At 43.0% G+C, this 15,494-nt stretch overlaps 1 protein-coding gene across 1 annotated transcript in view; it reads right to left on the minus strand.

Moving 5' to 3' along the window:
- The window catches only part of Cap2 (cyclase associated actin cytoskeleton regulatory protein 2), a 149,002-nt gene that overhangs the window by 28,024 nt on the left and 105,484 nt on the right, over nucleotides 1-15,494 (minus strand). Inside the window, exons 5-7 of the mRNA XM_010622909.3 lie at nucleotides 12,326-12,469; nucleotides 11,922-12,007; nucleotides 7,483-7,588 (exon numbers count right to left, since the gene is read on the minus strand). Coding sequence (XP_010621211.1) covers nucleotides 7,483-7,588; nucleotides 11,922-12,007; nucleotides 12,326-12,469 — 336 coding nt within the window. The remainder of the gene's footprint in view (nucleotides 1-7,482; nucleotides 7,589-11,921; nucleotides 12,008-12,325; nucleotides 12,470-15,494) is intronic.

Below are 15,494 nucleotides of genomic sequence, written 5' to 3' on the forward strand. Positions count from 1 at the left end.
AATAATGGGGTTCCCCGAGGTTTCATCCTCCGTCTCACTCTTTTCATCCCCTCTCCTCTATTTAACTGAGTCGTTAAGGAGGGGACTCCCCTCACACGCATCTGGGTGTCTCACTCAGAGAGATCACGCCTGCGCTGCACCTCCGGGACGGACGTCACACCTGCTCCTCAGAGGGGAATGTTTTTCTTCCTTCTCTACCAAATGCTCTTCGAGACTTCCTCCATTTTTATTGCCATTACAGTAATAATTCCAGATTGGTAACTTTGTGTTTAGATTTGACCTCTTCCTCCAAAACCATCACCGACTCTGTCTTCCACCTCGGTGGCCACCCCTTTTCTTTCCTGGCGTTGCCACTGTCACATACTAACGACCTCTAGCCACCCGTTCCAGCCTCCTGACGTCAAATCACTCCCCTTTCCCATTTGTCTTACACAGCCACCAAATCATTCACAGCATGGGACTTTCTGCTTAACACCCTACAGTGAAGGGTACGACCGCATGCGGCCCAGCTCTCCTTGGTGTGACACAGGATGTTATCATCTAGCCTCAGCCCACCTTCCTGGTGTCATCTCTTGCTCTGTTCCGCTCTGCAGGATGACCAGCCTTTCAGGTCTCTCCCTCTCTTCCAAAGTTCCTTGCTCATGACTATGTGCACTCACTGAATTCTCTGCCAAGAAACTGTCCTTGCTTTTATTGTCTGCCCAGGAAACTCCTTTTCATCTTTTAAGATTCAATTCCAGTTTGTCAGCCCCTTTGTGGCCTTTCCTGCCCATCAAGGACCAATTAGCAAAGTTAATTTTCCAACCTAGCTTTAAATTAGCGCTATTTATTTATGTATCATAACACAATGCTGCTGTGTGAAGGCAGAAACTATCATAATACTTGGCGCATGCTTTATGCACCGTTTACAGCCAACACGTGGGAAGTAAAGTAATTACAGTGGTACCCTGTTCACGCACTCAATTTGCGCAGTTCCAGTCGCAAACGGAACTGGACAAGAACTGAATCAGACTTTCTCATAAGGACAACATTAAACCTAACCATCAATTTGATTTGGTTCTCGCCCAATCCAGGTTGTGACCAGAATCATGGAAAGAATTAAGTGAGTGAACTGAGGTACCACTAATGGATGAGGAAAAAAAAAATGGAACGCTCGCCCCATAACGGTTGGTTTCAATGGAAGTATTCTAGGGTAGGGCTTTTCAAACTTGAAGACGCACACGAGCCACCCGGGGAATCTTACCACATGCAGGTTTTAAGTCAGGAGGACGAGGGTAGGGCCCAAGATTCTGTTTGTCTGACAAGTGCACATGTGGCTTATTGGCCCAAGAACCACACTACCCAAGGGATGGGACACGCATGTCCCACGCCTTCCTGGTCTATGCGAGTGAGCATAATGCTGCTCACTCCACCCCATCAGGCTACACTGGACCTATGCTTGTCAGCTAGAATGTGAGTCTGAGGGTGCAAAGACTCTGTCTACAGGGTCATGTACCTATCTTTGTATTCTCACCACTTTGCCCAGAACCTGGTGCATGGGAGGTGCTGGATTATTACGGGTCTCTCTCAGACAGAACTCACAGCATTTCCACCCTGACTTTATTATCTGTGCATCCCCCGGTGAGTGACATGGCTCTCTTCCCTAAGAGAACCAAAGTGCAGATGCACCCTGATTTACCGTGGGGTTGCCTCCTGATAAAGCCGCTGCAGGTTGAAAATACCGTATGTTGAAAATGCATGGAATGCCCCTGGCTTAGCAACACAGCACACCAGAGAGCGGTGGGGGCTTCCTCTTGTGATCTCGTGGTTGAGAGGGACCTGTACTTGCCACAGCTGGGCATCTCAAGAGCAGATTGTAATTCTTAGTGCTAGCCAGGGAAAAGATCCAAAATTCAAATTGCAAAGTTCACTTTCTACTGAATGCGTATTGCTTTTGCATTACCCCAGGTTGACAAATCCTAAAGGTGCCATAAGTTGGGGAGCTGTCTGTAATTGCCACCCAGAGCCTGAACACAGGGGTAGAAATCCAAGAGCAAGTAAGTACATGCAGTGTAGCTGTGGTCAGGTACACTGGTGATGACAGCCTGGGGAGATCCACAGAGCTTTCTGAGGCTTTGTCCACTCACATTGATAAACCTAAAATGTGGGTTTTGTACAAACTCTAAATTCAGATTTGGATAGAAAAAGTTGAGAATAACCGGGTTTGGTGGCCCAGGCCTATAACTGGCACTCTGGGAAGCTGAGGCAGGAGAATGGCAAGCTTGAGCCAACCTGGGCAACTTAGCAACTTATCAAGACTATATCAAAATAAACAAATTTAAAAATGGACTGGGGATATATTGGAGCTCAGCGAGAAGGCCCTGGGCTTAGTTTACAGTTTTTTTTTTTTTTTTTTTTTAAATTGAGAATAGGGAATAGTTTTATAAAAAGCAAGAGGGAGCCAGAAAGGTCAGAAGACTTGAAAACTTACAAGACATACATCTTCGATGGCATGATATGAATGTACATTATTTATTACAGGTAGGAATACCCTTTGGCTGAGTTTTGGACTTTTTTTTTCTCAGTACCTGGGATCAAGCTCAGGACTTTGCATTTGCCAGGCAGGTGTGGCACTACTGAGCTAAATCCCTGGCCCTCTGGCTGAGTTTTAATTTGATCAAAAGCAAAATGTTAAATTTTTGCTTTGTTACCATATGGATATTTGGCCTCTATACTGAGAAACAAGTTGAAAAGAGCAATCTGTCTGAGCAAAAGAAAGCAATTAGAAAACGTCTTGCTTTGGGAAAAACAAAATTTCACCTCCTCCATAATTTTAACCACTTTCAATGATTTGTATTTTGCTGGATGTTCATGTGAGGTAGAGATGAATGACAACTAGCGCATAGGATAGATTTTTAAAACTCGTATTACGGATATTAAGAATTATATCACCATTTTGTAAGATTTTGTAAGTATTTAACCATGTATAGTTTTATTCTATTCTACAAATGATTGTACCCTAGCTTCCCCCAAAGTTATTCAGAATACATAACAGCACAAAAATGTATCAACAAGTCTAACACCAGAAAGTGAGTGAAGTCATTGTATTTATCCCATTTATGGAATTTTTTTCATTACCCTTCTCTGGCCAACGTCAACAGAACAGAACAGTAGTTTGGGTGGCGATCTAGACAATTCATAGCAAAAAGGCAATTATTTCGGTGACCCTAGTGTAAGAATGGGGTGTAGTCTCATCTCACAGCTTTGTCATCTTATTGATGGCACTGTCAATGAACATGACAAATCTGACCAATGGCAAAGGATAATAAATAACAGCAAGTTTGTAGGAAAGGATTAATTCATTCAGCAACTTCTACTTGAACCTTAACACTAAGGAAACTATCATCAGTATGAAAAAGAGTCAGGAAGCGTTAAACTGTTGGAAAGGGGCAAGTAGATTCTGGTGTAGAGAACTTCTCACAGACAGTTGCCTCCAGGTTGAAGAAAAGCCCACAGAAGCGACAAGATTCCTTTGACAAGGGTCAAGCAACAAGAAATTCTGGCTGGATTACCGCTCAGCTGCTTTCTCCCCGGAAACACCTCCTTCCCACCAGTACGAGCACACACACACACACACACACACACACACACACACACACACACACACACTCCTGAAGAATACCTGGCCTCAGAGTTTTCTAGTCTGTCGTTGCCTGGCACAGCTGCAGCCTGACAGCAGAGGTTAAGAGGTGGAGCCAGCATACCTGGCACCAGCTGCTAATTGGGGGCGGGGTGCTTCTTCCTTGGAGCTTCGCACCCTTGGGGACCCTGGGTCTCAAGCAACTCCCATTGGTCACTAAAAACCACGTTTGATGCAAAACTCCAAATGCAATTTGAAAATAAAACAACAACTATTGAAAATGTGTGGTGCATACAAGAGCACTGTAACCAACGGTGTCCATGGAGACGGAACCTGGCTTCTAAAACCCAAGTCCCTTAGTATCCGTGCTCACCAACACCACATCTTTGCTACATTCTCTCCTGATCCTTATCACACAGTTTTATGTAGCTGTGATTGGTGGAGTTAAATGACCTGTTTTTTTTTTTCTTTTCAAGGATCATGCTTTTTCTTCCTAAACACCGTTTGATCAGATAATTCTAATAGTTCTTTTCTTCCTCTTTGGAAGAATGCTGTGATTCTGGCTGTAACTGTTTTATCATTTCACTGCTCTGTTGACAGAACATAGTAAGGAAGGAGAAACTAGTTCGATTTATGCAGGGGACGATGCTTAGAAGCCTTAAATATTTTTCGTAATTTAAAATAGAAATTTAATTCTAAAAATCAAAAAGTAATTTTTATCATATACTTTTCAATAGCTCCCCCTGTCCCCAGCCTACACAAACCTTAAAACAAAAATATCAGGAAATACGATCTTATGCATACCTCTTAAAGCTTGTCAAACGGTTTTGAGCACGTGTTATTTTCTGCACCGACATTGCCCTGTCATGATCGTTTCCTACTTTTAATGTCTGACCAGTGCTTTCTCCTTCATTCTTCTACTGCCTTTGAAGAAGTGAAGTAGGGCTGGGGGTGTAGTTCAGGGTAAGAGTCCGTGCATACCATGAGCAGGGTCCTTCACACAAGCAAACAAAACAAAAACATCCCCCAAAGTGACACAGATGCTCTACTTTTACCATTTCAAACAGAATTTTGGATAAAATTAGATTAGTGTGTGCTCAATAAGTAATAGTGCCGTTTCCATGGCAAACTGATGCCTGATGTATATATGTGGATCATTTATATTTTACATAAATATAACATTTATGCTTTATAACACTTTTTTCAAAAGATGGGATTTAGCCCACTAATTAGTAAGTTACAAAATCAATTTAGTGAGTTTCAGATAGAATTTTATACAATACAGTATAAAGCAACAAAAAGGGAAAATATCAGAATGCGATATATGTGGTAATAAAAAGGGATTATTTTGTGAAACTTGTTTTTGCTTTGTGCCTGTGAAGAGTGCATGTAAAATGTATATCTTTCTATGATTTGTCTTAGTTTGAAAGTCACTGTCAAAAAGCATGTTTTTCTACTGCACATAATAAAATAAATATTCACTGCAGAACAAAGGAAAATAGCCAGATTTATTTTTCTATAATTAATAATCAATTTTCTTTTATATCCATAAACACAATTACCCAGCTTTTATATTGCAATAAAGGTATTCAAGCCATTTAAAAGTAATTTTCTATTCATTTTCCATGGGTACCATTAGAGAACTAATAGACTAACATTTGTTGACACTATTTTCTACAAATGGATGCTCATTCCTCTTGTATTTCTCTACCAGGAAATAAAAACAGATCCAAAGACTCTTGATTTTTCAATTTACTGCTCTCTAATGATGACCCATCTCCATAGCAAAAAGGTGACAATTTCCCTTTAGGACGCACTGATCTATAACAAAACACCATCTCATTTGAATGGATGAAAAATAATTCCAACTAGTCTACATAAACATTCACCCTGATCCACACACTCCCTTCCTTACTAAAACACTTCAAATGTTTACGAATTCTCCTCTTGAAAGTCATAATGCAGGCAGACGAACAATAGTCCACTTAGTTGCATCTTGCACATGCTACGGGCAGGCAAAGTAGAAAATAAAAGGAAACATCAGTCTTGAGGGTCAGTGTTAGTACTGTGTCCCTGCTGGGGAACAAATGTGGAAAAGCCATCCTTCCTTGAAAATTCACAAATCACCTTAGGAAGTACTGACATCAACAATCAGAACAGAGGGGTAGGGGGCCAGGGCTTTAGCTCAGTGGTTCGGTGGCCTGCCTCTCAAGTGCAAGGACCCAAGTTCGATCCCCGGTACCAAAACAAACAAACAAACAAAAAACCCAGAACAGAACAGAGGGGTAGGTGCTATTGGTGGTGTGAGATCTACCTTTGAATGGGATCCAGATAAGCTACTTCAGTGTTCCAGCATTTGACTGGTTAGACCACTGTCACAGCCACTTTCTGGTTGCTGGGACAAAGCATCCAACACCTGAATTTAAAGGAGGACAGGCCTATGTTGGCTCACATTTTAGTCCACGGTTGGTTGCCCCTAAGGCAGAAATGTCATGGTTGAGGAAAACTGCTCACCCCATGATAGCCAGGAAGCAGAGAGAGAGAGAGAGAGAGAGAGAGAGAGGAGCTGGGGACAAGGACACACCCTTCCAGGTCACGCCCCCAGAGACCCTCCTCTTCTGGCCAGGCCCCCCTTTTTGACAGCACATTCAGCTAGGAACTCATCAATGGAAAAATCCACCGAGGCATACAGCACCTTCACAATCCAAACGCCTTCCAAAAGCCCCACTTCTGAACACATATTCTGGGGGACATTTATATTTAAATCATAACAACCATCCACTATCTAAAAGGAACAGCCATTTCTAATGGAAAGTCGTTTCCACGGGAAAGAAGCAGAGACTCCTAAGAGCAAAGAAGATGCTGAGTTCCTAAGTTCCAGTTGAGTTCAAACCATTTACTGAGCACTTAGCTCTGGGCCAGGCACCATGCTAGGAGCTGGAGAAGAGGTGAGTCTTCAAACAAGTGGGAGGGCTCTGAAAGCACACGGACAATTACAGTTCATATGCTGAGGGTATGCTTAGGAAGCCCGCGATTCACAGACACTCGAGAAACAAAGGAGGCAAAGAGGAGAACTGTGGTTCCAGAAAGGGACCTGCCAGAGGTCCAGAGAAGTTTCTTAAGCAGGTGATGTTTGGGCTGAGCCCTGGAGAAAAGATGGGGTGCATCTCCTTGGACACGTAGGTTACACAGCATGATATTTGTTCAGGACGCTGAAATGAAGGTAAAGCCATGTGAGTTTGGCGAATTTGGAAATAACTACAATTTCACTTGGTCCCATCAGCACTAGATGTGTTCAGGATACCATGAGGAGTCAGGGACCACTGGAAGACTCAGCAAGACAAGGGAAGATGTGAGGCAAAGCTGGAGAAGAGACAAAATCAATGTTTCTCGTGGAAATCAGAGTGGAGACAGGCACACGGGGATCCTACTACTATTAAGGCACCTTTAACAGGACCACCATTGCTTAGCTATCCAAAAATACTGTGTAAGAACTTTAATGCATAAAAGATAAATTAAGAACACTTAAAATGACATCCATTTTCTAATCTTCCTGGTCCTTTCAATTCTTAACATACCCACCACCTTAATGCTCATAAACTTGACTTTATCACTTAATGTGAGCTGGTAAACTCTCTTCTGTGTAATCACGTAGGCCATTTTTAATGACTATTTTATTGTGTTCTTAACATAGACAATCATTTTCTTTCTGTATGTCATTGCTGTAAACAGTTTTTCATGCACATTTTATTCCGTCCTTTCTTGGAGGCAACTTCTAAGGTGTGAGATTATTAGGCCACAGGGTATATACATCTGCTCATAAATATTTGTATGGTGTTTTGTCAGTCAGGCCTGGTACTTACTGTTTTGCTCCAGGTAAGGCCTGTGGTGTGGTGTTCCTTGATGTACATTTGCAGCTCACTCCAAATGTTCAAGTATGACTTCACCCAATCCACATGGCGTAGGTCACTTTGTTACAAAAGAGAATGGAAGGGAGCAGAGTTAGGCTCTAAAGTAAAAATGGGCAAAGGGAGAGGGCACAGTTATCCAGTGTCTAGGGCTCCAGATAACCCCATAGTGGTGGTCGTCCTAGCTGGAAGAGAACCCTGGAGGGAAGGTGGCCCAGAGCTCCCCTGAGGGAGGCGGCAAATGGCCAGAGCCCCAAGCTCCAGACGTGGACAGAGACCACAGACAGGGGACCCCAATGAACAGCCAGTTGAGGTCTCCCGTTCTCCTGCCTCTCTCATGTGAGGTAAATGTGGAGGAACACCATTTCTTCCTGTTGTGCTTTTGATGTAAAATAAAGAACAACTGTTCTCATGAATAAGAGTGGTATTTTAAAAAATCATTTAGTATGTTTTCTAATAATTCCATTGAATTACTTGGTTAGAAGTATAACTGATGAGAATTTTATTAAAATTTCATTATAACAGGTGAGGAAGTTGGTGCTTAAGATAAAAGGTTTTCTTACAAAAAGGCAACACCCATACTTCTAAAGGGATCCACTTAAACCACCTTCCTTGGATACTCTTGACAGTGCAAGCTCAGAAGGGAAATGGCTGGGATTTGTAATCTCCATTTTATTGAGCCGAGAGCTAGTGAAATACTCACCTTTCATAACAGGATGATCATACAGAGTCAAGAGAACTGTTAGGAACATTCAACTTACAGATAAGCCAAAGAGTTGCATTTCCTTTAGACAATTTTCTCCCACAATGCTTTTGTTCTTGCATGAAGTAGTAGTAGATGAGAAAGTCATGCCAGTTGAGTTAACGGAAATGTAATTATGTAAATGGCTCATTAGTCTGAGGATGAGCACTGAAGGAAAGCTCTCTTAGAGCTCATACCCCTTACGACTTGTCTCTAGGTGTGTTTTGTTTTGTTCTCCTTGAAACACCAGGGCACCAACGGCACATCTAGAATCCTGCCCTAGGAAGGCGTCTCGTTAGGGGGAAGTGAGGTCCCAATCATTCCCCCCAGGAGGAAAACAGGAGCAGGGCTTTGTTCCACATTTGTAGACATTCTGATTATCCTAATCAAATCTGTGAAGAATCTCTTTGTTACTCTCTCACTTTCACAGGTCTCTATTGGCCTGTAAGGTTTTGTGAGGCTCTCAGTACATACAGTGCCCTGCACAGGGGAAGCAGTCGGGACAGCAGCTATGACTAGAGCACAAAACTTTCTTCGGTGCAGATGTACACTCATGTTTACATATGTGGTTGTTTAACATGTAAATGCATATATGTATATGCAAAACGCATGTGTAACTCTATAGAGATATCATGTTGCTTTATGCAATATGCTCTCTACTAAAAATGTTTACAATGAATTACAAATCTTTATAGGCAATTTTTTCTTTTAATCTCTGTAGTATTATTTTGAAGAAAAGTTCCCGCAAAAACCTTAATTAGGACTGACAGCAAGTTGCTTTCACCTGCAGTCAGGCTCTAAGAGCTAAACTGAGCAGAATCCAAATACAGGACTCATAGGCAGCCATGAACCTTCCCTTGGGTTTCACTGACCCTGGAAGAACTGTGTTGGGAAATGTGAATTTTAATGGCTACGACTAAGAGGGAAGAGCCAAAGCCAGCGACTTCTCTACTCACCTGCTGAAAAAGAGCCAACAGCTAGCCAAGCCAGTGGCAAGGGTGGCACAGATACGCTTAAGCCACAGGGTGCCTGACTTTCAGCTCCTTGGCCCATGGGGCTACCTGCAAGGTGGGTGGCAGTGAATCACCCTCGACTGATAGGTGGAGAAGATGCCGAGGTTGGGTCCCCCCAACATGGTGCTGAGTGTGTGGGGTATTCACCTGTCCTTGGGTTACTGGCCCTAGAAGCTCTAGGGTGACTCGGGATGGTTCGATTACTTCTGGAGCTGATATGAATGAATCTGTACCTCTGCCTCCATTTCCCTAACTTATCGCATAGTCTTCAGGCGGCCCCCGAGCTTGACTGAGCCCACCATGGTGCTTCCCAAAGCACATTTTCTCTTTCATAACTGACATCAAAGGGATAAACCCCTGGACTCCTTGCATGTGTGCTTGAATGTGGAAACCCCAGCCCTCCAGGTAGGCCAGCTCCTGGGGTGGATCACTCATACTCTGGGCCTCGACATTTATTCAAGGAGGGGCTGAGAGGACAGGGGCTCATGAACTGGGGTACAAATAAATACACTCTGCAAAGGTCTCTACCGGCTAAAAGGCAGGAACCCGAGCAATGTTTAAGCGGCCCTAAGGTGGCAGGTATGTGACTTTCTGAACGAAATCACTCTGGGAATACGTTCAGGCTCACATACTACATTCAGGTTGGGTAACTTCAATTTCTTGTGTCTGAAATGTAACTTGTATTTGAGAACAACAGGTTGCTTTGCATTCTGGAGGCCTCTTCTCAGGCACTGACACTTTCTATGGTCTCTAGTACCACAGGGCGGCATTCAGAATCCTGCCGCTGAGCCCAACAGCCTCAGTGCAGTTCTCTGGGTACACAAAGTCTGTCACTGAGCACGGTTACTGTGATCAAAATCTGCTGAGGGTGCAGACTGATCCTAGGAGAAAAGGGGCCCCTGGAGGATCCTGCAATTAGTAAGTAGTTCTGTCTGCTAATGTTATTCCTCAAAGCTGCGAGATCTGTTTTGCTGACACAGAGTAAACAAATCAAATCAAAACAGAAACCAAAAAACCCTATGGCTGTTTTAAAAAATAAAAATAGCTTTCTTAAGATACAATTCAGATTCCACAAATTCACACACGTAAAGTGTAGCATTCAATAGCTTAGCTCGAGTTGAAGAGTCTTCATCACAATTAATTTTAAAGTATTTTAATCCCCACCAAAGAAACTTGACACTCATTTGTAGATATTCTCTATGTCCAACCTTAGGCAACTGAGAATTACTTTCTGTCTCTATAAATTTGCCTATTCTGAATTTTATATAAATGGAGTCAGACAAGCACACAATATGTGGGTTGTTTGTGTGTCTGGCTTCTTTCATTTGGTGCAAAGTTTTCAGGGTTCATCCATGTTGCCACCTGTGTCAATACTGCACTTTTAACGTCCAAATAATATTCCATTGCATGGATATACCACATTTTTTTATCCACTCGTCAGTTGGTGGACATTTGGGTTATTCCCAAGATTTGGCTATTATAAATAATGCTGCTGTGATCATGCATATATAAGCTTTTAGGTGCAAACCTTTTTTCATTTATTTTTTATCTATCTATCTATCTATCTATCTAGGAGTTGAACTGTATGGTATGGCTGTTTTTTATATTAGAAATGTTGGTATTTTTGTATATTGGGTTTAAAATTTATCTCATATTGTGAGTCTCTTTCTTCTGATTCTGACTTTTCGGTCTGTGTTAATAAAATAAAGCAATGAATTGGGGTGATAATCCAGACAATTCAGGCCGTCAAATCTCCTTTTATCGGAACAGTCAGGATGAGAGACGTGATGCCCCCAGGAGCCCCTGCATTTATTGGCTGATGTCTGTCACCTCTGTTGCTGCCACCTGAGGGTTCAGATGGGGATCCACTCGTGAGCCCACAGCTAGGGGCGAGTGAACACTCCTGTTTTTATTTCTGCCCTAACCCTTCCCTTGGTTACTAGGCAACAGCCCCAGCACCTCTCCCAGCTGTTTACAAGGTGAAGCACGGCCTTATCAAAGGGCGAGGAGTCTCATGACACTCCTTAAATAGTTTAGGAGACATTTTCCTGGATGTCTCCTCATTTCTGGCATGGCACCGTTTGGGCCTCTTTTCCATTCTAACCCCAGCTGGAGCCTGCCTAGGATCAATTATTTGTGCGGTCGGACGCAAGGTCTTTTCATGCTGGGGCTCCAGAGAAGCTCCATGATCTGGACTCACCTGGGCTTTCCACAGCCCTCGAAGGCTGCCATTCTCCCAGAGGTCCCTCTGTCCACCCTAACCGGACTGCGTCTTAACTTCATTTCCCGATTCCCTTTCTTCTCTCTGCTCACTCATCAAGCTACGTCGATCAGTGGAAAAGCTCTGTGACCACAAGGAGCCAGTCTGTGCGACATCACCAAGTAGGAGCACACATTCAAAGGGGGACGGTTTATTCCTAACAAGAGGACGGAGGCACACTTTCTAAAACACACAGAGCATCTGGATAATGGGTTTCATTTCCGCTTGGATCTCTCTGCAAAGAAGGAATTTTTCTTCAAAGTTTATAGTACACTCATAAAGAGCCGTGCGAAGAGATCAGTAATTAACCATGTAAGTGTTAGAAACAAACATCTAACAAGTGCTCGCCTGAAAATCCAGTATAGAAGAGGGCACGTACCTGTGTTTGTAGTCCTTTAAGACCCTGTTAGTGTAAAAGGTGGCAGCATCATTCATCTCCTTGACATAAGGACCAGGTTTGGGGGACTGAGAAAACAGGACCATCACCCAAGCATAGGAAGAAAAAGAAAAAAGATAAAGAAAATACCTTGAAGAAAAAAAATGCAAGGGATGGATGGTTGGAAGTAGCAGGTGAACTGTGCTCAGGAAAGGCTTTGAAACACGTTGTGTTTCTCTGAACAGAAAGCAGCACACTTTAAACAGAGCAAGAAAAGGCTGATCTTTCAGCCCAGAAAGCACCTTGCTTCAGTGCACAGAGGGGACAAAGGGGCGGGGCGGGGTGGTGACGTCTCCGGAGGACTCCACCACGTGACCAGGCGAAGGGGCCCGGGGCACCGGACTCACCACGGCTATCCATCCCAGGGCCGGGATGCTCTCGCTCACGGCCGAAAGATGGTTAAACATGGTACTGCCCCGGTTTCTTTCTCTGAAGGTCTGGATTTCCTGAATCTTTTCCGAGATGGGTTTCAGAAGCGCAGCCACCTCGTTCTGCAAGCAAACATGGAGAGCTGTTAGGAGAGGCACGGCCGCTCCACCCTCCTGGCCTAAGCAGGGACCCCCAGGGCCTGAGGGAAACACGCAATCATCTTTCCGAATACACCGGGGTTTTCTCTGCTATGGCCACACAGTCAGCCCTTCACATCCACACGTTCTGCATGTGTGGGTTCGACACATTGCATTAAAAATATTTCTTAACACACTGTGTCTGTTCTGCACATCTACAGACTTTTTTCTTATTATTCCATAAACACCACAGTGTGACAATTATTAACCTAGAATTAACACTGTCTTAGGTCCTGTAAGTGACCTTGAGATGATCTGAAGTGTACAGAAAGAACTGTGCAGGCTATATGTAAGCACGAAGTCATTTTATACAAAGGACTTAAGCATCTGTGGATTTTGGTGTCTGTGGGAGGTCCTGGAACTAACCTCCCTCAGATACAGAGGGACAGCTGGACTGTATTTTTATTCTCTGCAATATGAAAACTGCAGACATTTTTAACATTAATAAGGCTGTCTCCTGAGACATGGAAAACCCCAGCAGTAAGATACAGCCCGTTTGGGGGACAGCTGCAGGGAGCACAGTAAAACACAGAGTGGTTGTGCTGTAATTTCAAACGAATAGACCAGCCCCATACTGACGGACACAGGTGTGTCGAGTCAGGGGAAGAGGTTACTGAAAGGATGACTTGCTTGCTATTCTTGTGGGGTAAGGATGTGGGGGAGCACCCTAGGTTTGACTGTAGTTTCCAGAGCTCGTTTGAAAATAAGGAAATCGTTCCCTGATGCTCTTTTTAAGCAAATGTGATAGCTTCCCATATTTATAGTGACTCCTCTGGTTGGGCTTTCAACATCACCCTCAGTCCACCGGGCCTACGACTACTGGTCACACTCACTTCTGATTAATTCAGCAGCTGACATCTCCAGTTATATAAAAAATGGCTTTCAAAATGATGTGTTAGGAAGTATCACAGAGACACTGCAGCTATTTTAAACCTCTCCTCCTCCATGCCTGAGGCATTCTCTGCTTCCTTAAAGTGTTGTAGAGCAGATAGAACTGTTTGTCTGCTGTGTGTGTGTGTGTGTGTGTGTGTGTGTGTGTGTGAATGTGTGTGGTTTTATGTGCTATGTGCTCCAAAGAATTAGCAAACGTCCTAAGCTTCTCAGTTTTGTAAGCGCAGTTGAAAAGCTTTAAGCGGTATTTTACTAAATCTAGTTTGCAGGAAGTAAGCTAGAAAAGCTCCTTACAGTTCTTTCATTTCTTCAACCAAGATTTCAAGGCAATGGTTTCTAATCTTGGCTACACATTGGAACCACCTAGGGGGCTTTAAAAAATACAAGGCCTACATTCCATCCCCAGAGATTCTGCTTCAACCGGCCTGGAGGTAGCCTGGACAAGGAAGGGAAGCCTGGAAAGCTCTTCAGGGGATTTTTATAATCATTGCTACCGTGATAGCTTCACACCCAAGGTAGAGTCTTTTCTGCCATGACAGGACACCACAAGGGAAGACATTATATTCAGCGGCGGTAGCTTCCAGATCTGATTTATTCAAACCCTTCACTGGTCCTTCCTGAATATAAACATTGTGTGTGAAGGCTTAGGAATTAGAACAACTGTGGTCCAAATCTCAGCCCTGCACTAACTTCCGGTGGGGCTTTGAGCAAATTACTTTATCTGGTCTTTGGTTTCTCTACACAAATCAGTGATCACAATATGCACAACTGATAGACTACAGGAGATGCTGCATTTTACTTCTGTGGCATTCAGGGGGTACACAATAAGAGGAAGTGATTATTCTTACTACAATGCAGTTAGCTTATACTGGAGGTAAAAAGATGTCCCCAGTAATATATACTATCCATGTACTTCAAATAAATGACTGTATTTCAGCAAGAGAGGCTCCAAACACACACCCTTGCAGGCTAAAAGGATTTCAGGGTCACAGGAGTCTAAACTGGGTCACCTACTTTGGTCTTTTGACAGACCCTGCGGAGTAGGTCATCATTATTATTAAAAAAATAAAATCCGTCAGAACAGAACAGAAAATATTGGAGAGTGCTGACATGTAGGGAGGATAGGTGTTTTAGGAAATACTTGTTTCAGTTATGTTCCATGTGGCTGTGTACTGGATTCCAAAGTAAAATGTATTTACTGTGGATCCCAGCCCAAAAGTTTAAGAAACATAGATCGAATCCAATTCTCCTGTTTTACAAATGTGGATATAAACTTGAGGTTTAGTGTACTAAGTTAAGATCATTTAGCAAGACTTAGTATAGCTAGAGGTAGCACCTGGCAATCTCCGAGAAAAGTCTCTGTATTGTACTAGGTACCGATACAAATACAGTTAGCTGTCTATGCACAGGTGTCTCCTCTGCCAACCGGGTTAGGGAAAGGTATTATGAAGAGACTAATAACTCAGGTACTAGAATTATCGATATTGCTTGGGTTCGAATCCTTGTTATCCGTGTACTAAGCTCTGGGTGTTTAGCAAATTTGGCCTATATTTCATTGTCCCATCTGTAAAAGATAAAATGGACACTGGCACCCATTTCTTAGGGAAGTTATGAGGCAGAATTGAGAAGTCCCAGTGGAATGTAAAATTTTTCCATATTGAAATTTACTGCAGAAACTAATAGTTATTGTAGAAAATTCAGAAATACTCTTTCCCTTTTTCTTCTTGTCCTTATAAAGCAAAAGTATTATAGATTTAGCATGAAGATTCTGAATCAGTTGTCATATGATGAATTGTGTTCTCTCAAATTCATAGGCTAAAGCCCTAACACTCCCAGTACCTCAGAGTGTAACCACATAGTATTTGAAAAATCTGAGTTAAAAGAAGCTGGGCGTGGTGGCGCACGCCTGTAATCCCAGCACTGAGGAGGTTGAGGCAGGAAGATCACGGTGAGTTGGAGGCCAGCCTGGACTACCTAGTGAGTTCCAGATCAGTCTCAACTACATAGTGAGACCCTGTCTCAAAAAACCAAAAAACCAAAAAAAAAAAAAAAAAAAAAA

The sequence above is a fragment of the Fukomys damarensis genome, unplaced genomic scaffold (assembly GCF_012274545.1).
Source record: "Fukomys damarensis isolate Sample0158 unplaced genomic scaffold, DMR_v1.0_HiC HiC_scaffold_10, whole genome shotgun sequence".
Lineage (NCBI taxonomy): Eukaryota > Metazoa > Chordata > Mammalia > Rodentia > Bathyergidae > Fukomys > Fukomys damarensis.